Below are 22,775 nucleotides of genomic sequence, written 5' to 3' on the forward strand. Positions count from 1 at the left end.
ACAACAGTGAAGCCTTGCAGCTCCTAAATACCTCCAGAGCCTGTTTCACACATACTTCCTTAAGAATAGGACCTATGGTGAAAAGGTACAGGTACTAATTGATGCCAGTTGAATTTACCCTAAGCAGTGGGGGAGCTAGCAGGAGACAGCCTGACAGCCAGATTGATGTAGTGGTTAGGAGCTGGGTTTGATTTCCCGCTCCCCCACGTGCAGCCAGCTGGGTGACCTTGGGCTTGCCACAGCACTGAGAAAACTGCTCTGACCGAGCAGGAATATCAGGGCTCTCTCAGCCTCACCCACCTCACAGGGTGTCTGTTGTGGGGAGAGGAATGGGAAGGAAATTGTAAGCCGTTCTGAGACTCCTCCAGGTAGAGAAAAGCAGCATATAAGAACCAACTCTTCTTCTTCTTCTGGTGCATGGAATACATGGAAAGAGATAGTCCTTGATAGTCCTTCTTCCCAGGTTGTCCTCAGGGGCAACCCAACATGGAACATGTAGCCCCAATATATGGGGCTACAACCAGTGTGTCCTGGTTGCCTGAGCGAAAGGAAAGAGCGAGGTGGCAATTTGAAAGCAGCTGATCAAAGGCATTTTTGGGCACAACACCAAATGTGGGGATAGGTCAGTGAGCACCTCGAGGTTCTTAACTTCTTCTGCAAATGCCAACTCCACTCTATCTACCACGAGAGGATCCACTTCCATCTCTAAAGCATCAGTCCTTCCAACTATCATTACTTCTAATTATTGGTGAAAATGCTACTGGAGGCAGTAGAAGGCGCTGGGGTATAAGGTGGGAAACCTCCTGGGTATAAGCAAAACAACCCATAATTTCCCAGAGCTTAACGTTGCTCAGTGGATGACAACAGGTCCTAGTGCTTTATGCCTGCTTTTACAGCATGGTCTTTTTATCCTTCTTTCAATGTACTTTGGAACTCATGCTATTATAGAGTGACATAGAATGAAGTTTGTAAAACTTAGGCTGTCTCCCATACATAACCCATTAAATAGCTATTTTAACTAATTCACTAGGGTTTCATCAAATGCCAAACTATCACAGGTTATCCACAAATAAGCATTTGAGAGAGATTAAATGTAACCTTTGCCCAAGGACAATGCAATGCTATTGACAACAGCAAAAATTAGCACACTGGTATCAAATTTATGCCTTCCCTACAGTAACTTGAAACTATTAGCTATACTAAAAAAAATCACCACTTCCACTGTTAATGTGTCAGGGTCTTTCAGCATTAGAAGGTGAACAATATTTGGATCTCTAGCAGACTAGACAGCTAGATGTGAATATGTTTGATTGAAATGCTGAAAACAGTAGAAAACAATGAAAAAGGTTAAATCAGAATTTTGTCTTTTGTCTTTTGTATAAAAATAGCTGCTATGTTCAATGAAGAAATGTATGTTGCATACTGGTGAATGCCACAGAAAAGACCAGTGGAATATAGACTTACAAGAACAGAGAAGGAGAAAGGGTTTTTTGCAAATGAGTAGCCGTGTTAGTTTGAAGTAGCACAATAAAATCAGAGTCCAGTGGCACCTTTAAGACCAACAAAGATTTATTCAAGGCGTGAGCTTTCGAGTGCAAGCACTCTTCCTCAGACTATGAACTGACCATCATGACAGTGGGTATAAGCAAAAGTATATATTCCCACTGTCATGATAGTCAGTTCATAGTCTGAGGAAGCTTGCTTGCACTCGAAAGCTCACGCCTTGAATAAATCTTTGTTGGTCTTAAGGGTTTTTTTTTTCATTTATGCATCATCCTTTCTTCAGCGGGGACCCAAAATGGCTAACATCGTTCTCCTCTCCTCAATTTTATCATCAAAAACAGTATGAGGTATGGTAGTCTGAGAGTGTGTGACTGGCCCAAGCACACCCAGCAAACAATGACAGTATCACTCTGATCATTCGAGCCAGGGAAAATGTGCTGCCATGATAAATAGTACACAACGGACAATGAGGAAGTGCAGGCATCGATCAAATAAAGAGAGGAGTTGACAGGAAGGCATATGACCAAGCAGTCTTTGCCAAAATATTTTACAATGCTAAGTAAGCTGTCCCATCTTTCAGTAACAAGGGAGGGCGGTATATCCTTATCCATTGTTATTCCTCTATATATTTCTGAAACAGCCTAGGGGGTGGGATGCATCCAGCTGTCCAAGTTAGAATAGGGCCAATCAGGGTACAGCCAGCTTTGCCCTGATTGGCCCTGCCCCTGGAGCTCCCGCCCTCCGTCCCTGGACTATAGCCTCTTTGCTCTCAAATGCGCCTCAGTGCCTGGAGCCAGCAGCAGGTAAGGGGAGAGGGCCCTGGGCAAAGGGTTGTGGTGGAGGGCTTGCTAACAAGGGCCTCTTGGCCTGCTAGGCTGGGCCTGCTGACGAGGGCCTCCCGACCTGCTGACTGCCTGCTACGCAGCTCTGTTTCTAGCTGCCCAACCCCCATCTACCCCACTCGATCTGGCTGCGAGCTGTGGCCCAAAGCCACCTTAAGCTGCCTGGCAAGGGGCCAGGGGAGGGGACCCTTTCAAGGCCCATTCTTAGGAACGGGCTTTGAACCTAGTAAATGCTATAAAATAAATAATAAATGTTAAGAATTTTTCTATAGTAAAATGCTCATCACTATGATGAACAGGGAGTATAGAGTGCAAGTCTCCCTACAGTGTGCAGTGAAACTCAATTTCCTGCAAGATAGCTCTTCATGAAAATTGTGATAACAAAATATTCAAAATTAGAATGAGAAGAAATAGGTGTTCTTTTGATGGATTTTTCTCAGTATGTAATCCAATTAGTTCCATTTAGAACAAGGACATTCATTTTCATGAACTGCCTCCTCTCAGGTCATACATAAAGAACTTATTCTTGATGTAAAACAAATCCTGTAATGATGGAGCAAGGGAGAAACCAAAAGATTAATCCTACTTGAGCAGACCATCCACAACATTCAACTAGTGTTTTCTTGGTCCCAGGTTTTGGTAAGCTCCCTGTCCCCTTATTCTCATGAGGTTCTTTGATGCACCAGTTGCTAGAAAGGATATATGTCAGCTGACTCTAATGCAGGACTTGGAATATCTAGACTAAATGAAAAGACCTGCTAATGCATCCATTGGCACAGCAGCACCCCATGAGGATATCATGCCTGATGTAGAATCCTGAGGGACACTGACTTCTGTATATTATGCTACTTTTGGCACACACTTGCTTCTCTACCTCTTTCTTTGTAGGACAATCTCTGTTCTTGAAATCAGGTGAACAAGAAAGAACAAAGCATTAGGACATCATGCAATATCTAACATTACATCATGGAATGAGTGCAAGCCAAACAGTATAAAGCTAAAGTAACTCATTCTCAGGTTACAGAACAAAGTGCTCCAAAATCTTTGTCCAAATTTTGAATAATTCCCAGTCACATGAAAGGACCAATGAAAAGGCTTCCCATTCATACTGATATCAAGAGAATATTCATGTGCAGAATCAAATGGGTATGATGATTTCATCCCAGTGATATGAATGAAAGAGTCCTTGCATTTATAAAAGGCATGTGTGTACACTGCAACTCTTGTGAACACAACCAAAGGATCAGGGTGTGTGAGCAGGTATAAGTAAGTATATACGGCCTTAAGTCATAAGTTCATGTATACTTGTTGTCATGCAATTTGGTGATTTAGGAAGCTAATTAATTCATGACACCAGACACATTGTCTAGAATTGTCTGAGCTGACACTCCTATAGATTCTCTCTTTTTTACCTCCTTCACAAAAGCCTGGTAATAATGGGGTTGTTTGCCTGTAACTGATGTTCTCTGAGTTACGTAGCCACAGTCACAGGAATCAAGCATTGTTGAGTTGATTCAGAAAAGTTTTCAAAACTAAGCTAGAAAGAGAGCACAAGTAAAAAATATGCAACTGCGCTCCCCACTCAGTTCTTCTCTAGACACAGCAAGAGGAATACCAGGTGCAGGGAAGATGGGCAGTTCAAGTTTTAAAAGGAACATCAGTTATAGGTAACTTTGAGGTCTTTCTTTGAGGTCTTTGTTGACCACACTTATGAGATACAATCAACAGACATACCTGGAGGCAGAAATAGGTAAGTGTCACAAGAAATTGCATTCAGCAGAGCTCAATCCAAAGCTCCGTCCTTCTGGGCTCAAACATCTAATGCATGATGATGTACAAAAGTCAAAGGATGTAACTGGATTGTTGCTTTGAAAACATCTGGGATATGTATGCCTTAGGAAAATGCCATAGAATTTGCCATTCCTTTTGTACACTGACATGTAGAGTACTTTAACAACAGCTGTTTTACCAGTTGGTAACTCTGTGAGATATTTAAGAAGATATCCACATGCTTATACACCATGTGGAGACCCTGATAATTCTTTCTTGTCACTGCAGCATGATGAGATCGGGATCTTTATCAATGGATGACATTCTAAGTAGAAGGTAAGGGATTAACGCACATCCAGGACATGCGGGTCTCTTTCTCATTTTTAAAAAAAAGTATTTTTGAAGAGTGCTAGCAGTATTAGAGCTGAGCACCTTGAAAGAAAGATGTTATTAGGCTGTTAGATGATCTTCTCTGGGTGAAACTGGAATGTGGATTACCAGCCCAGAGGATACATACTTCACTTGCATGATGAGGGGAACATATTTAGAATTCAGTGACACCTTTAAGACCAACAAAGTTTTATTCAAAATATGAGCTTTCATGTATCTGAGGAAGTGAGCGTACACACAAAAGCTCATACCTTGAATAAAACTTTGTTGGTCTTAAAGGTGCCACTGGACTCTAAATTAGTTCTGCTGCTTCAGACCAACATGGATACCTACTTGAATCCATAATGAGGGGAAGTGCTGACTAGAAGACAAGCTATTATCATCTACAATAAATGCAGGTTACAGAGAGCTAATTCATCAATCGCGTCTGTCTTTACTACATCAGTGAAAAAGCCACAGTAAAAATATAATTCCATCAAAATTAAACGAATGAGACAAAACTAACTGAAGGGTTCCATAATTTTTTTTTGGGGGGGGGGGCTTGCAGCTGGCCCCAACATCTTAATAAGCAACAAAACATTCCAGTGTTAAAGGATCACTCATGACCTGAGTAATCTGCTCTGGTAAAGCCAAGTTTTGGGTTTCAAGACCGAGGGTATTCATTGTACCAACAGACCTAAAGGTCCTTAGAGGGGAGGTAACCTTTAGAGATTTGGATCTCAGACCACTGGTGCTGGGAAACAATCTGTAGCCCTTACTGCCAGTTGCTGGGTAGACTGAAGCATGCTGTGCTTTGTTAGCAGTGTTGATTTGGGGCATGCTGATCTTGTGTCATATTGGGTTTGGTCATGACACCCAAGGGCATTGGTCTCTAGGGAGGCATCTTGGATGGAGGCTACAAAACAGCTGCAATTAATCCTAAAATGGGATTCCTTGACGAACAAGGTTGTTCTTCAAAAGCAACAGATATGCCAAACAAGTAAAGAGACAATCCTAATGTGAGCTGTAGTCCTATAAAATAGCATTCATCACAGGGAGTTCAAGATTGAGGAGAACAGTATTAGCATCATGGTGAGTGATGAGGGCTCTAGGAATACCGGAGCTGCAAGGGAGAGCGGTATAAAAATGTAATACATAAATATGAATCACAACAATCCCTAATAATGTTGGGGGTGTGATGCCTACTTATACTCAAGGACTCACAGGACTATGCTCAACTGTAATAGGACTCATCTTGTTTCTTAGGAAGAAAGTTATACTAAGCACATTCTCCAGAGACTTCCCTGGGAAAGTGTCAATGTGTGAGTAATGAAACATGAACTGATTTGTCTTCGATGGATGGTCCTCAGACTAAGTTGATATACGGCTCTCTGGGAAAACATCATAGGAGGCACAGGAGTAGAAAAGAGAGAACATCTCTCCAGAACATGCACAGTGTAGGTATACACAGGCTTGGCTGAATTTGTGGCAAGTGATGGACCCTAAGTTGATGGTGAGAGTGGACAAGAGACTCACTGAGGGAACCACTGTAGGCAAAGGAGCTCAATTCTTGTGATACTTGTCCTTGTAGTCAAGTACTGTATGATGTCTCTGCTGTCGAAGAAGACTTGAACAGGAAATATTCTTCAAACATAGTTCTATCTTGCACTCCCAAAAGGCAGAGCCATTGACCAAAAATCCATTTTTGGTTTTGCACTATAAGTTTCCCTGAACTGAATCTGCACATATTTAATTCCTACTAGAATTGTGTATAGATACCATAAAGCAGAAGATTTGTTTTCTGAATGTACATATTGTAAAAACCCAAGCAGAGGAGAACTTTTTCAACCATGAGAGTGTAAAGCAGAAATTAATAAGAAATGAGAATTTAGGCTGCCATTACTATAAAAACCAGTGCTTTGGGGAAAATAGTTCTGTCTCATTGTACCAAATTACAATTGCAAGCAAGTAACAAATTACATGCAATACTCTGTCATGTGTAATTTGTCTCTGGAGCCTTTTATTTTATTATGTTTTATTATTTTATTATGTTTTATTATATTGTTTTATTATTGCACTACATTCAAGGACCAGAGCCTGCCTGCCTGCCTGCCTCTCTTTCTCTCTCTCTATCCATCACGAGAGCAAGGACTGACTGCTAGCTCTGCCAGCTGATGGGTGGGCCTTTGACCTATAAAAGGCTCTTGCTTGCCAGAGGCAGTTGCACAAGTCTCTGGGAGGAGGAGGAAGTGCCATCTCATGAGCTGACTGCTAGCTCCACCCTCTGCTGGGTGGGCCTTTGTGATATAAAAGACTCTTGCATGCCAGAGGCACACACCAAACTACAAAAGCTAAAGGTTTGAGTTGTGGATCAAGCCAGAAGGCTCCGTAAGGAGCTGAAGGGCGAGAGCTAAAGTGCTCTTGGCCATTGGCTCTTTGCTGGTAGATCAAACCGAAGGATACAGTGAAGTGCAGGACTGTTTGAGAAGCATTTGGGATGGATCAAAGTGGCATGATGTCTGAAGGAGTTGCGGTGGTGACATGTTCTGTCTGTGGCATGTTTGTCTTCTTACCTCGGGGGACGGCTTTTACACATGCAGCAAGTGTAACTTAGTGGCTCTTCTAGAGAAGAAGATACAGGGATTATAGGAACGCTTGACTACACTGCAACATATAAAGCAGAGTGAAGAATTCTTGGACAGAACTCACAAAGCACTCTTGAGAGAGCAAGTGCAAGAGGGGGGAAAGCTATCACAACAAACTCAGGAGCACCTAATGCAGGAGGATAATGAATGCTGTTATACATAGGAGAAGAAAAATAAGGAGGTCTGCCCCTTTGATACCCAGTAATCAGTTCTAGGATCTGCCTGAAGATGTTGATTCAGGCACACAGAAGCAAGAACAATTCCCCAAGCCCCCATGAAGCCCAGAAAACAATCCACAGGCCCCCACAGGTGAGAGTTCTGGGTCTTCTGCTCCCAAGCCTCTACAAAACTCAGAAAACAATTAACAGGCCCACAAAGATTAGAGTTCTAGGTCTTCTGCTCCCAAATGTACAAAGAAATGGATACTGGTAATTGGGGATATGCTGCTGAGAGATGTAGAGGCCAAAGTATGTAGACCGGACTTCTTGTCTTGAGAGGTCTTAGCGTACCTGGTGCACGCATGAAGGATGCCACAGAATGGCTGAACAGCCCACAGATCATTACCCCTTCCTTCTCATCCATGTAGGAACAAATGATACTGCCTGGTACAGCATGGAATGTATTAAGGTTGTATTTTCATCAGTTCTTACTGTAAGGCTGTGACTTAGAAAGAAAGGAAAAAACAATGCAACTAAATGACTGGTGTTGTCAGGAAAGGTTTGGATTTCTACATCATGGTCTTCAATGTCAATATGAGAGGCTACTATCAGGAGAGGGTTTGTACCTCACAAGGGACAGAAAAAGTATTTTTGGGAGAACTTTTGCACACCTGGTGAAGAGGGCTTTAAACTAAATCCAAAGGGGGAGCAGGACATAAATTCAGAACCTGGTTAGATGGAAAGAACTGAAGATGAGAACATTGAAAATCTACAAGGAACAGCACATAAGCAGGGAACTACTAACTTACAAGGAAGTTCAAAATCAAAACTATGGGGCATACAAAGGATGGATTCCGATGTCTTTACACTAATGCACAGAGTATGGGAAACAAGCAGGAGGAACTAGTAGTCCTAACAGAGGAAGGGGACTATGACCTAATAGGAATCACAGAAACGTGATGGGATAATACTCACAATTGGAATACTAGAACTGAGAGGTACAATCCATTCAAAAGGGACAGGCAAGTAAATAAGCGGAGAGGTGTAGCAACATATGTTAAGAATCTGTATACTTGTGGATGAAATACAGGCACCTGAGCATGAAAGTTCAACTGAACTTTGGGTAAATATAAAAGGAATAGGAAATGAGAGTGGTATTATTGTGGGGGTCTGCTATAGACCACCAAGCTAGTCAGAGGACTTGGATGAGATGCTCCTAGACCAGATTACAAAATTCTCAAAGAGGGGGGAAAACAGTGATCATGGGTGACTTCAATTACTTGGATATCTGTCGGAAGACTAAGTTTGCTAAAAATGCAAACTCCATTAATTTCCTGACTTCTTTTGCTAACAGTTTCATTTCCCAGAAAGTAGAGAGGGGAACCAGGGAGTCTGCTATTTTAGACTTGATTCTCATCAATAGGGAAGAACTGGTAGATAAGGTGGAAGTAGTGGGCACGCTTGGTAGTAGTGATCATGTGATTTTGGAATTTACAATTATGAGAAAGAGGAAACCTTTACGTAGTTGGACGTATAGACTGGACTTCAGGAACCAAATTTTAGCAAAGGTATGCTGAGTAGAGTCCCATGGTCAGAAAGAATTAAGGAGATGGGAGTCCAAGAGGGCTGGGAGTTTCGTAAAAGTGAAATAATGACGGCTCAATCACAAACAATTCCCTTGAGAAGAAAAGATGGAAAGAGCCTAAGGAAGCCAAGGTGGTTCCATAAGCAGCTGTCAAATGATTCAAGGAAAAAAGTGTCATTTAGGAAATGTTAGGAAGGCCTTATTACCAAGGATGAGTATAAACAAATAATCAATGATTGTAGGGAAAGTGTTAGAAAAGCTAAAGCTCAATATGAGCTTAGGCTAGCAAGAAGTGCTAAACATAGCAAAAAAAATTCTTTAATTACAGTATTTGCTGGCGTATAAGACTACTTTTCCCCCTGAAAAACATGCCTCCAAGTGGGGGGGTCGTCCTATACACCGGGTGCACTTCAGTTGGGATAGACATAGCTGCCCATAGTGGCCCATAGTACTGTATTTTGAGTGGAAATGTTGGGGGGTCATCTTATATGCCCAGTCGTCTTATACGCTGGCAAATATGGTATATTTCACATAAGAAAAAGAGTAGGGACACTGCAGGACCACTGTGAGGACAAGAAAGTAAAAGTATAACATATGATGAAGAGAGGGCTGAACTGCTCAACTCCTATTTCTTTTCTGTCTTCTCTTGTGAGGGAAATAGTGCTCAATGTTGCAAAAACGTATCATAACAGGGGGGATGGGAATGGTGGTCTAAGATCACTGTGCAGGCAGTCCAAAGAAACAATGTCTTCTGGGCCAGATGAATTGCATCCAAGGGTACTAAAAGAATTTGCAAATGTCATCTTTGAACCTCTGTCCATAATTTTTGACATTTCTTGGAGAACAGGTAAGGTGCCAGATGATTGGAGGTGGGTGAATGTTGTCCCCATCTTCAGGAAAGGGAAAAAGGAGGATCCAGGTAACTATTGACCCATCAGCTTGACATCTGTAGCTGGCAAAATTTTGGGATAAATCATCAAACACTCGGTCCTTGAGCAGCTTTAACAGAGAGCTATGATTTCTAAGAGCAGAGGTTTCACAAGAACAAGTCATGTCAGAACAACTTTATCTCTTTTTTTCAAGAAATTGACTACCTTGCTGGATCAGGGGAATGTTGGGACATAGTTTATCTGGATTTCAGTAAAGCTTTTGATAAGGTTCCACATGATATTCTTGTTGACAAGTTGGTAAAATGTGGTATGGATTCTAATTCTGTCAGGTGGATTGATAACTGGTTGACAGATCATACCCAAAGGGTGTTTGTTAATGGTTCACTGTGCTCTTGGAGAAGTGTGACAAGTGGAGTGCCCAAAGTGTCCTGGGGCCTGTGTTGTTCAACACATTTATAAATATTTATTTATTTTATTTTTAGATTTATATACCGCCGCTACCCAGCACGTCTCATGGCAGTTTACTTAATAAAATATTTAAAATACAATAAAACCCCATAATTTAACCAATTATCAGAAAAACAGTACAACAATATAACAGGCAGTGATAGACATACTCTATAATCAATTCTAATCCCATCTTGCTCAGCCTGAGGCCCTACCATCCCTCCAGTGAGAGAGGGAGCTGGTCCGATAGACCCTGGGATCCAAGTTGGAAACCCGGGACTCTGCCCTGGCCTCAACCATAAGCCTGGCGGAAGAGCTCCATCTTGCAGGCCCTGCGGAAAGCTGGTAACTCCAGGGCCCTCAGCTCCTCCAGGAGCTCATTCCACCAGGTTGGGGCCAAGACCGAAAAGGCCCTGGCCCTGGTTGAGGCCAGGCGAACATCCCGGGGACCTGGGACAACCAGTAAATTCAAACCCGCAGAGCTCTGCGGGGAGCATAAGCAACCAAGCAGTCCCGCAGGTGGTCCTGCCCTCTTCTCCCCAGCCACAGGACCTCCGTCTTGGAGGGGTTGAGTTTCAAGCCAGAGCCATCCAGCCACTGCTTCCAAACAACTGGCAAATGTATCCAAGCTGGAGTTCGGCCGGCCATCTATTCAGAAGAAGAGCTGGGTGTCATCCGCATATTGGTGACATCCCAACCCATAGCCCCGGACCAGCTTGGCTAGAGGGCACATATAAATGTTAAAAAGCATGGGGGAGAGTATCTTCCCTTGCGGAACCCCACAATGGAACTCGCGAGGGGCAGATAACTCATCCCGCACTGCAACTGTCTGTGTCTGGTTCCGGAAAAAGGAGACCAGCCATTGCATCGTAGTCCCCCTAATTCCAGTTCCGGAGAGGCAATGAGCCAATATCTCATATTTGCTGGCAGGGGCTCATGGGAATTGTAGTTCATGAACATCTGGAGGACCACAGGTTGACTATCCCTGATATAGAGGATGGAGCAGAATTATTTTCTCTTGCCCTGGAGAGATGGACCAGAACCAATGGGATGAAATTAATTCAAAAGAAATTCCGTCTAAACAACGGGAAGAGGTTCCTGACAGAACGGTTTCTCAGTGGAACAGGCTTCCTCACGAGGTGGTGGGTTCTCTATCTTTGGAAATTTTTAAACAGTTGCTAGATAGCCAACTGACAGAGTCTATCTGTGAAGGTTAAAGGGGGTAGCAGGTTATAGTGAATGAGCAATAGTATTGTGAGTGTTCTGCATTGTGTGTTTGTGTGGGGGGGGGGGGGGTTGGACTAGATCACCTACAAGATCCCTTCCAACTCTATTATTCTATGTTTCTCTTCTATGATTCTATATTTTCTTCTCAGATTACAAGTATTAAACTGGTTTATTGTTATGTTGTTAACAGCAACTACTACTACAGACATTTGAGCTTTGCATAGAAATGTCACAGAGTATACCTCTTGTATTTCATTACCTCCTGACTCCTGTTTACAATCTTTTTTGTAAGTCTACACATGCAAACATATATCTGCCAACTGAGCTCACTCAGTACACGTTTGATGCCATAATAAATCTGACAGTCTTTAATGTGCAACTAGACTTTTTGTTTTGCTATAGAAGACTAATACAGCTCTTCATCTAGAACTGAAATAACTGAGAGAGAATGGCATGGAATGAAATATTGGATTTAAACCAGCTGGAAATGGGAGGAACATGGTACAGCTTTTGACATAGTTCCGGAAGGGCTGTAGCAAGAGACTGATGTAGTGTGAACTTCAGAATTGGGATGAGGGGGTGGAAAGAAATATGGTACTGAATCTCCAAGAATAGATCAAATGGAGGCAAACAGTGACTAGCTTGTATTATACTGAAAATCTAACCCGCAAAAGTGTCATTATGTTGATATTAAACAAATATGCTGGAAACAGGAATATTCTTTGTAGAGCAGATGTTCCCAGTATACTCAGTTTACAGGGCTTGACTCTATTGAGGGCTTTGGCTTAATGGTCTTGCAGGTGAGTATTTCTCTCTCCCTCCTCTCCTTGTACAAGGGAATTCCCCCTTTCTTTTTGAGTACTAACCGTCGTTTTCCGACCATGATTCGTCTGAATCACAGTTTATGTACTCACTTCTAATCATAAATGAAGAGGTGTGCAGTGAGTGAAAAAGATGAAGATATAACATGTACTACGGTTAGCTCCAAAAAGGAAAGGAAGAGGGAAATGTATATGCAAGTGTGGATGAATGAGGAGAGTGTGAAAGCCCAAAACCATGTTTAAATTAACAGCCAGTGTTACACCTGTCTTGGTCCTATTCTTGTTTTGTTATATAAGATAGATGCACAAGACTGTGTCAATATATATCAAGAGAAGTTCTTAAAATGCATTATTCACCTGTCTATGCACTGTGCGTCAAGAAGAGAGGCTGTATGTCACACTGTAGTGGGAAGAACCACAGATTCAGAACTTTCTTTCGTTAATGGCACAAAACCTGTTTCTTATCTACTGCTTCTTTTATTGAGAAAATGATAGTTATCAGCTCAAGGTGTAAATAATAATAAAGAAAATTTTGACATTGGGAGTGGAGTGGAAGAGATTTATCTAACATTTGAAAGCATCTCCTACATGGTCTGAACAATGTTAAACTAGATATTGATGAAAGTAACATTAACCTTTAGCAATAAGCTAGAAATAAGTGTTCTCAAAGTAACTGCCACATCTGGAGTTTTTTTTTTTTAAAAAAGAACAAGTCCTGAACTATATGCTTTTTCTATTTTTTATTTTTATTTTTTTATGATTGGGGCGCACAACTGCAAGGAAGGCAAGTCAGGTCAGGAGAATATATATATATATATTCTCCTGACCTGACTTGCCTTCCTTGCAGTTGTGCGCTGCAAGGAAACATGCCACTTTTTATAAAACCACAGTTTATGCCTTAAAAGGCAAACGTACCTTAATAAGACTGGCATTTTATGGAACATATTGGTAAACAACACCAAGCACTCTCACCATCCTATTTATCAACTGATCTCATTTCCCAAAACCCATATTTAGTATAAGGATTCCAAGTCTCAGAAAATAGAAATGAATTTAAAGCATTATGTAAGACCAGCAGAAAATTACCAGGCCTACCTGGTTAACTGCTATAAAGAAAGAATTTTCTTTTCAAGTTGTTGTAATGGGAAACCAAAGTCAAAGCAGGAGTTGGTCATGTGATGCTTTTAGAAATGACAGTAGTTCCAAAGTAGACCATACCATTATTGTCCATAGTCGCTTATTTTGAAAGGTAAATTTCCCTTATTTTGAAGGGAAAAATCAGCCAAGTATCAGATACACTGATTTTTTTTTAACTGAGATGTAAAGGACAATTATTCACCTCAATAGTAATATGCCCATCACCTGCACAAAACTGGCATGAATCACAAGTAACCAAACTTATACTGAAAAGAATTATCTACATCTTCAATCCTTCCAAGACGGAGGTCTTGTGGCTCGGCAGGAAGCATACTTACCCACCTTGGCAGGGGTGCAGCTTAACATAAATTTGGGGGTGATCCCGGATGCCTCCCTATCAATGGAGGCCCAGGTCATGGGAGTAGCCAGCATGGCATTTTTCCATCTACATCAGGTGTGGCTTCTAGCACCCTATTTGTCCTCAGACTGCTTGGGTACAGTGATTCATACAACTGTCACCTCTAGATTGAATTTCTACAACTCGCTCTACGTAGGTCTACCCTTCTCCTTGACCTAGAAATTACAGCTGGTGCAGAATGCAGCTGCTAGGGTCCTCATCAGTACATCTTGGAGGGCCAGTACTGAGGCAGCTGCATTGGTTGCCAGTTGCAGTCTGGAGGTTTTCAAGGTTTTGGTATTAACCTTTAAGGTTTTGGTATTAACCTAATGGGCACAGGCAGAACTGAAGGTCCAGCAGATTTTCCTTCTTAGTTACTCCAGAAGCCAGGAGGTGGCGCTGGGTGCCCCAATCTGTCTTCTTCCTTAATCTTCTGGGCTGAAATAGTTTGATCATCCACCAGGTGGCGTATTGATCCTGGACTCTCCTTCTCAGCAGTCTTGGTTGGACTTAAAGGTGCACACCGCCTATCCCACTCTGGACTGTTACTCCACAGGTAAGGCAGCTGAAAAGGGCTCTCAGGACCACCCAGAGCCCGCACCAAGTGAAGGACGCCCAAGAATACTCCCCACTCTAGCCCGATCTCCCGGGCTAGCAATGCGTACATGGTTCAATGGCAAGGAAAATGGTGGGCTGTACTCCATCTGCCGATCCTGACTCCCAGCTCAGCTCCTTGGTCACCAGCTGTGCTATGCCACCGCAATGGCTGGAAGCCATCTCGCTCTCTGGCAGGTTTGGCAGCCTGTGGCCTCAGCGATAAATCCTTTTGCCAATTTCCCAATTCCAAAACCAGTGATTCTTTGTCCTTTAAGTTTCTCTTTGTGTTGTTAACTGGAGATAAATCTTCAGAGGAGACTAAGACCACTGACATGAAGGGGTGTGAGAAGAGAGGGGGAAGAGGAGGGTGAGGGGGTCGATAAATAATTCTTTATCATGCCCATGAAACGGAAAAGTTCTCGGCATCTCTTTCTCCAACCACAGTGAGATTAGCTGGTGTAGACTCCGTAGAGCAGCCTGGGGATGCAACTCTGCAACAGGCCGCCAGAACACCGCTTCTCTCCTCCAGCTTGTTACTCCTCCTGAATCTCCACTCCTTCCAAACTATACATCCACAGTCCAGACTGGTTAGGCTATGGGATGGACCTACATAGCTTATATAAAACCCCTGGGTAAAAGGGTGCCCCAAATTCCTGAGCACCTTCATATTCCCAAGGTTCGGTAGAGCCCTAAGCTGACCTCGCTGCCGCCATCTTTTTCCAAGCACTCATGGATACCCAATGAAGTTGATGGTGAATAGATTTAGAATGGACAAGAGAAAATACTACTTTATTCACTGAGTTATTAAAATGTAGTTTGCTGATAGAGCATGTAGTGATTGCTTTAAAGAAGGACTAGACAGATGCATGGAGGAAATGTCTCTCATTGGCTCTTGATAGTCATGGTAACTAACAGGAAATCTCCACATTAAGAGGCAATAAACCTGCGCAGGAGACAACATGAGAGTAAGGCCTCAGACTCTGTTCTCTGATGTTGGCCACCAGAGTAGATGGTTGGCCACTGTGTGAAATAGGAAGCTGAACTAGATAGACCACATATATATAATTTGTAAATAAAGAACCCTACAGTGTTGTAAGACTGGAGGGTAACTGAAAGATTGATTCCTTTAAGAAATCCTGCATATGTTTCAATAAAGCCCTGTTTAGTGGAACATGCTCTGCTCTTTATCATTATAGGCCTATAAAATTGTTCACACTAATAAACACTATGCATTGTTCAGACTTATAAAATGTACAGCCAACTGGTATGTGGCATGCTTTATCAAAAGCATATTTATAAGTATACAATATCTTCCAAAGTATTTTCATTCTGTCTTTTAAGTATCTTCAAAATGTACTGCAAGTATTAAAATACTAATTTTTTTCTTTAAAAAATGTCATCATTGAACTAGAATTACTGAAGAATGGGCACATGAAACTACGCTTATTTTTTAAATGTAGATATAATTTATATATATCTTTATATAATTCATATATACTGTTTACCCTTAAACTGGATCAAAAGCAGCTCCTCACATTGTTCTCTCCTCCCCCACCATATCCTCAACACAACAACCTGGTAAGGAAGGTTCAAATGAAAGATTGGGACAGGCTCAGAGTTACCTGATACATTTGATAAAGCAGGGTTTTAAAGCTGGCCGTCCCAGTAGGATACACAAAGTAGAACCTTACAGTTGCTTAAAGCCTTAAAGGACCCAGAACAGCAGAAACTATTTTCACTATGATTCATTTCATCATCACCACCTGCCTCACTTCATACAGAGAAAAAGATTTCATTTCCCTTGGTCTTTTTGCATAGCTGAAATGAGGAAGAGTACTTCATTTGCACACACAGACACAAACCTCTTTTTTATAGAAATGGTAGGAAATGAAAAAATTGTGAAAGTGTTTGCTGGGCTATTGAATGAAAAAAAGCTTAGCTCTATCCATTTCTACAAAACATAATTGAGGCAAGAACTATGAAACAGTATCCGGATGACTCCCAACATCCTTTTTCTCACACAATTTTGGGTTCTAGTTTCTATGATTGTGACCGAAAATAAACTAATGTGAAGCAAAGAGTGATGGCAGGCTGAAATGGGGGCTATTCAGCTGTGGCCCATGAAACCCCTTCCCCTGAACTCTCAGCAAGAAAAAAAAATCTTTGCTTATTTTTACTTTGTAGTTTAATCATGTATAGCTTGCTCCCCTTCCTAACTAATGTTTTATAAAGTTTTTAAGAATTAGGTTGACATAGATTCATTTTATTGCCTCTTCAGGCATTGTTAGTTTGCTTCTATCATGCCTTTGCATATCTTTTGACATTCCGCTCTGTTATGGGAACTACTTTCAATATCCACCATATTATTAAGTTGTGAGTATGGGATTGTTTTTTTAGAGCTTGACTAGTATTATTTTTATACTGATTCAACATCTAAAAAATACATCATACAGATATAAATGTGGCTGTCATGCAAACTTTTTTAAAGACCTCCCCCCATCACTTTTTTCTTTCCAACAAAAAGTTTGTTTTTTATATTGAGGTCCTGCCACATGACTTACATATCTGACAGCATGTGAAAGACAAGATGGATATTATCCTCCACTGAATATGCTCATCATATATTGAATACCGTTTAAATATGAATGGCTGTGGAAAATTCCAGGCTTTCCTTCATCTGCTTTCCCTTATTTCTTCAATTTACTCCATCCATAAATGGAGGGAGGGGCATGTACAGATTAGCTTTCTGCCCACTGTTTCTCACAAATAAGTTTGACTTCCATGCCAAGACAAGGAGGTAAGGAATATTTATGCCCTTCAATGCAGAAACTGTGCAGTGTTCCCTTTCATTCTTTGGATCTCAAGAACAGCTCCTGGATTTTATAGGGGCACTGGACACAGTTCTTTTCCTGAAAACCTAGAAGCTATCTGGGAAAGAAAGATGGGAAGTTCTTCCACCATCATGGGATGCCTGTTGATAGCCATCAGAATTAATAGATAAGCTTCACTCCTAAAATAGTGTCCTGCTATGTTTCTTGGTCAGAGTGTGACTGATTGTTGGGACTACCTTTTTAATACATGGTTTACAGAAAAAGGTACATTGAAAGGAGTTGAAAAAACTGTGTACTTTGAATAAAAAGACATATTGTATACTTCCTGCAATTTGTATTCCTACTCCAGCACTATCTCTATATGCAACACCTTACTTTTTCTGTAGGAGTAAACGGTCCTCACTCTCTTAGAATGATTATGCATGGTGGCAATTGCACCAGGCCACTGCCAGTTTCTCATAGTGGGGCACCATGCCCCACTGTTGCCTTTGTACACACAGAGGAAGAAATCCCCAAGCACACACGGTCTGCCCCAGAGTTGTATGTGCACACGGACAACTCCAGGGCAGGAAAATTCTGTCATGCCTGACAGCAGCAGTGGTAGCAGGGGGAGCGGGGGTCATGGGGGTCCCATTGCACTATGGTAGAATAGCATCTGGCTGCTATCTCACCATCATGGGGGGTGTAAAAATGTCCTGTTCGGCTCCATAGCACCTTGAAGCCAAACAGGGCATTTCATTTCCCTTCCAGGCTTGGCTCTTTCTGTATGTACAGGCCTGGCCTGGCCTGGCCTCTAATGGCAGCTGTGGCAAAACAGGGAACCCTGAAAAATCACTATTCCCTTGCCGCAGGCCATCAGAGGCCCTAAAGTGGGCCAGTGTGGGGAGGGCCGGGCTAGTGCCAATGTCATGCATAAGCAGGGATTAGCCCCACTGGCTTGCCGTTTCCTGCCTGTGCATAATTGGTCTTACACAGGAAAAAGTAAGAAGGCTTAAGCGGGTCATAAGCTTCCCGTTAACCCTGATGTACCTAGTTTGCCTGATATCAAGCTTTGCTCCATCCCCAGAATGTCCTGCTCACATTCCACCATAACCACCAGACAGGCAGGACTATGCAGACAGGTGTGTGGAAATAGTTGTAAACCTATGCAGGTGAGTTCAGGTAATGGTTTTCCAAGCCCTCTGTGATCTCTGAATTCACTAAGAAAATGCTGATAGTCATCACAATACATGTTAAAACTAAATACACCAGTTCCAGATCTGATATTTTACTTCAGGGCACCAGCGCCAATTTGTCTAACTATCTGTATGGTGTTTTGGATTATAATGCTAAAAACTGTTCATAACATTACAAAACCACTTACATCACAAGCTATATAAATTAGATGAAAATCAAGGGTCTGTAACTTTTGTTGGGATTTACTGATAAAAACAGATTTAATTTACTGAATTCAATTGATCAAAGGCACATTACCCCTGAATTCACACTGGTTCCAATGAGTCTCTCATGGTCTGTCTTAAACAGTTCTGCTTTGCATGTTCCAACACGTATTTGACACAGGGTATTAAAATAAATTTGTGATCAGCAATGCAACCCAAAATAATGTATCCCTTTCTTACCTTTCATTCCAAACTTGGAGTGTCTTCCAAACTTGAGAATAATGAGCATAATAACTAAGCCCGTGCACACTAATGCTGCAGTCCCCACTACAACATAAACCTAAGAGAAAAGCAAGATCCATTAAATGTGAAATTGAAATATAAGCAGTTTTTAAACATCATAATAATCAGAAGAATATTTGAAATGTACAACTTTTATCTATAGCACACCTGGGCAAACAAACAGGGCAAAGCAGTAGCACAGGGGCCCAGCATGGTGCCCATGGGTATCATGGTACCTGCCTACACCTTTCCTGGTGCCCCCAAGTGTTTTTAGAAAGTGTGCAGTCAGGTGGATCTTTTACCCAGCAAGGCTTCTGATTGGCTGTGGTGATCTTTTAAATATTGCTATGGCAGCTGCCACCACAGTACAAATCACTATGAAGGTAAGCTGTGGTAGCCATTTTGTAGTTGGCTCCACCTCCTGCTATAGCTGTTAAGTGTTAGCTATTTAGTGGCTGAGCCTACTACCCTGTCAGAATGCCAAAGATGCTTGCAAGCTAAGAAATTTTGGGAACCCCTACAAAAATAGATGACAAGAACAGAGAATGTAGCCTCTTTCTCTTAATCTTTAACTTTAGGAGGAGGAAGTGCTCTCTCTAGAAGTATACCACTAGTGGGTCTATGCAAAGAGGAACTGGTCTAAGCCAAAAATCAGCTCTACTGTAACCATAAGAATATAGTATATCAATTATCTCAATCTGTAAAATATCTAATGTTGTGTTGCAAAAGAAGCCAACATTTTTCAAGCAGTGATTGAGAATTCTGTTGAAGCAACTTGAGGTCAAAATTAAGTAATGTCAGTATAACAGTAAATATGCTATGCAAATTGTACTCTGTCTAAAATTCACCAGCTCTTTGAAAAAAGCAATTAGTTCACATTATACGAATCCTAGCTAAAAGCTCTGGAATACCATCAATGTAGTATCATGTTTCAAGCTAAAATGCCACAAACTCATCAGATAGCTAGTCAGAAAGTCTGCTAAGATTGCAAGCCAGGAAACTATGTATATACTTACAGTGATACTATCTTCATTGTTGTTGGAAAAACCCGTAGAAGTAACTGGATTACTATTATTTGTAGTGTCTTCAAAGTCATTGGTTGGGGTCCCATAATCCCCTAGAAGAAAGATTGTAAATTTTATTTACTTCCTTTAATGTAACTTATCTCCACTAAAAGCATACAGGAAATATATATTTGCAATTTCAGAAAGCACTGCTAATCTGCCTCTCTAGGATTTGCTTGCAAGAAAACCAGGATTTGCTTGCAAGAAAACCAATGTTCAGGGACTCAAAATTTGCATTTTTAAAAGATGAAAATTTATGTACGCCATATTATTAAAAATACTAGAAGAGAAGCTTTAATTGTGCATTCACATAGATGATACTTTAGAAGAACTTTAATTGTATTATTGTTGATTGTGTCTTTGATAATCGTATGCTATGAACCACCCCAAGTCAGCAACCCCAAAAGGGGTAGTATAGAAATCTATCTAATGATAAATAAATAAAAAATATGTCAAAATAACTAACCCTAAGAAGGTGACAATCAACATTTAGAGCAAAGCAAAGGAAGCAGAAGAAATATGGGGGAATATTAGCAACTACAGCTTTATTTTAATTTCAGCTGTGAATAATGATGTAAAAGGTTAAGGAAAGGCTTGACAGGATTTTGGCTGGGATTTGAAGGAAAAAAGGTGGCACTTCACAGATACTCATACACAGATAGTCATAATGGGAAGCAAAGGTGAATGAGTGCTTTACTGTGAGCTGACGGAAAAGGGAAAATAATTTCAAATATTTTCCATGTTTTGAGAATCTTGAAACATTTTATTTCTATTTTTAAGCAAAAACAATTTTAAAAATTATAATACTTTATAAATGTTGTATAACAGAAAATATTCCAAATTACTAAGAAACTTGCTTTCCATTCAACACATCATGCTTATGAGAAAAGTTAAATTTAATAGAAAAGTTAAATTTAATTTAATGAAGTTTCTTAAGTGGGAAACTCCTGCTATAGCCCACCAAGCCCCTTGAAATTTTGTTTTTGGCTATTAGAGGACTTTTGGGAACACAATAAGAAGCTGGAGATGACAGAAATCACACATGAAACTGTTTTATGTTAAATCATACCAGTGTTCCATCAAAGTCAGTATTGTGTATTCATAATGGCAGCACCTCTCCAGTATCTTGGGTAAAGGTCTTTCAAATCACCTACTACCTGATTCTTAAATTGGAGATGCCAGAGACTGAACCTGGTACTTTCTGCATATCAAGCAGATGCTCTACCAATGAGCCACAGCCCTTTCCCTGAATCATCACAACTTCTTAAGAAAACTTAAGTGCAATCTAGTCTTCAGAATAAAACTAAGAAAAATATATACAATAATTTTTTCATTTGAGCAGAAAACTTAATGAGAGAGAAGTGTTACTCTTCCACAAATAACAAGTATCCATCATGGAAACAGAACAGATGACTGTATTTTAGTATGAAATCATTTTACAATAATCCCTTGTTAGTTACATTTTAGTTCAAACATCATCACCATCGTAATCATCATAAAACTATATTTAATCTTCGTTGACAATTCATCATCATATCATATCATATAATTATCATAAAACATTAAAAATCAAAGTTGACAACTCTGATTGGCTGTATGTCCTATGAATGGCCAATCAGTTGGGCTGTCCCACGCCTAACCAACTCCCCTCCACCTTCTTCCACCTGGAAGAAGAGCTGGCCCGCTCTACTGGCCCACCTCTGAAAGGTAAATTAGCCAGAGAGCAGGCTGACTGGGAAGGAGGCAGAGCCTGGGCCACAGGCCAGCCCACCAGCCAAAAACTGGGAGTAAAGGAGAGTGAGAGGCTCAGGAAAGCTGCACTCCTACCTGTACCTTCTGGAGTAGAGAGCCCATGGGAGGCCTGGAAAAGGCCACCTGCTGGCCCTATGGCCCCTGGGCCAGCTATTAGAGGCTTTAATGCCTGCTGCCCCAGACCAAGTTGGAGGGTGCGAGATGCATGCCAGGCCTGGCCGAACACCAAAGCCTCTGGAGAGGCCTGCCGCTCTCCAGCTTAAGAAGGGGTGGGGGAAAGAGACGTAGGGAGGGCCCAAAGACCTAATCGTGCACAGTGAGGCCTCCAAATCTCCTGCCCTTTGCTTCCCTGTCATCCCAGGAGCGCAGAATGATGAGGTGGCAAGGGGGAGAGATCCAGATCCCCATGGCCCAATCTCCCATGCAATGAGGCCTCCAGCCCTCCTGTGCCTTTCTTTCCTGTCATCCCGGGAGCTCAAAATGATGAGGAGAGATCCCCCACACAGCCCTATCCCTCCTGCCTGCCTGTATGTTCTTTCTTTCATTTGCCTGCCTATCTTCCATCCATCCTGCCTGTCTGTCTTTAATCCCTCCCTGACTATATTTTATCCCTCTGCCTGCTTGCCTGCCTGCCTGCCTTTTTGTCTATAATCCATCCATCCTCTCTTTCATTGCTTGGCAGGGGTTGAATTAGCCGCACCAAATAAGGACTCTTTTTTGGCATGAAAATGGCCACAGCCGTTTTATTATTTGAGAGTGGCATAGCCTGGAAGCGGACATGCCCTCTCATGGTCAGCCAACCACAAGGCAGCCGTTTCACCCCACAGGTCTCCATTCATGGGTCATGCTGGCTTACAAACCAGCTTTCCCGGACAACTGACCTGCAGCTTGTGGGAGGTGGCAGCTGTATGCAAACCTGCCAGGCGTCTTTTGCCTCTGCTGGTTTTCGCCTGCCACCCAGAAATGCGAGCTCCCCAAGTGGGCTCTGCATCCACACAGCCCCCCAATGAGGCTCCCCTTTTACTAGGGATGCCAGCGCGCAAGCTTGGCCCCTTGGAAAATGTCCACTTCCAACCAAC

At 41.8% G+C, this 22,775-nt stretch overlaps 1 protein-coding gene across 8 annotated transcripts in view; it reads right to left on the minus strand.

Moving 5' to 3' along the window:
• The window catches only part of NTRK2 (neurotrophic receptor tyrosine kinase 2), a 208,550-nt gene that overhangs the window by 111,073 nt on the left and 74,702 nt on the right, over window positions 1–22,775 (minus strand). For all 8 annotated transcript variants that reach the window (XM_077344644.1, XM_077344643.1, XM_077344641.1 and 5 more), the window contains 2 exons: window positions 19,897–19,997; window positions 18,839–18,938 (listed from right to left, as the gene is read on the minus strand). In XM_077344644.1, coding sequence (XP_077200759.1) covers window positions 18,839–18,938; window positions 19,897–19,997 — 201 coding nt within the window. The remainder of the gene's footprint in view (window positions 1–18,838; window positions 18,939–19,896; window positions 19,998–22,775) is intronic.

The sequence above is a fragment of the Paroedura picta genome, chromosome 7 (genome assembly GCF_049243985.1).
Source record: "Paroedura picta isolate Pp20150507F chromosome 7, Ppicta_v3.0, whole genome shotgun sequence".
NCBI lineage: Eukaryota > Metazoa > Chordata > Lepidosauria > Squamata > Gekkonidae > Paroedura > Paroedura picta.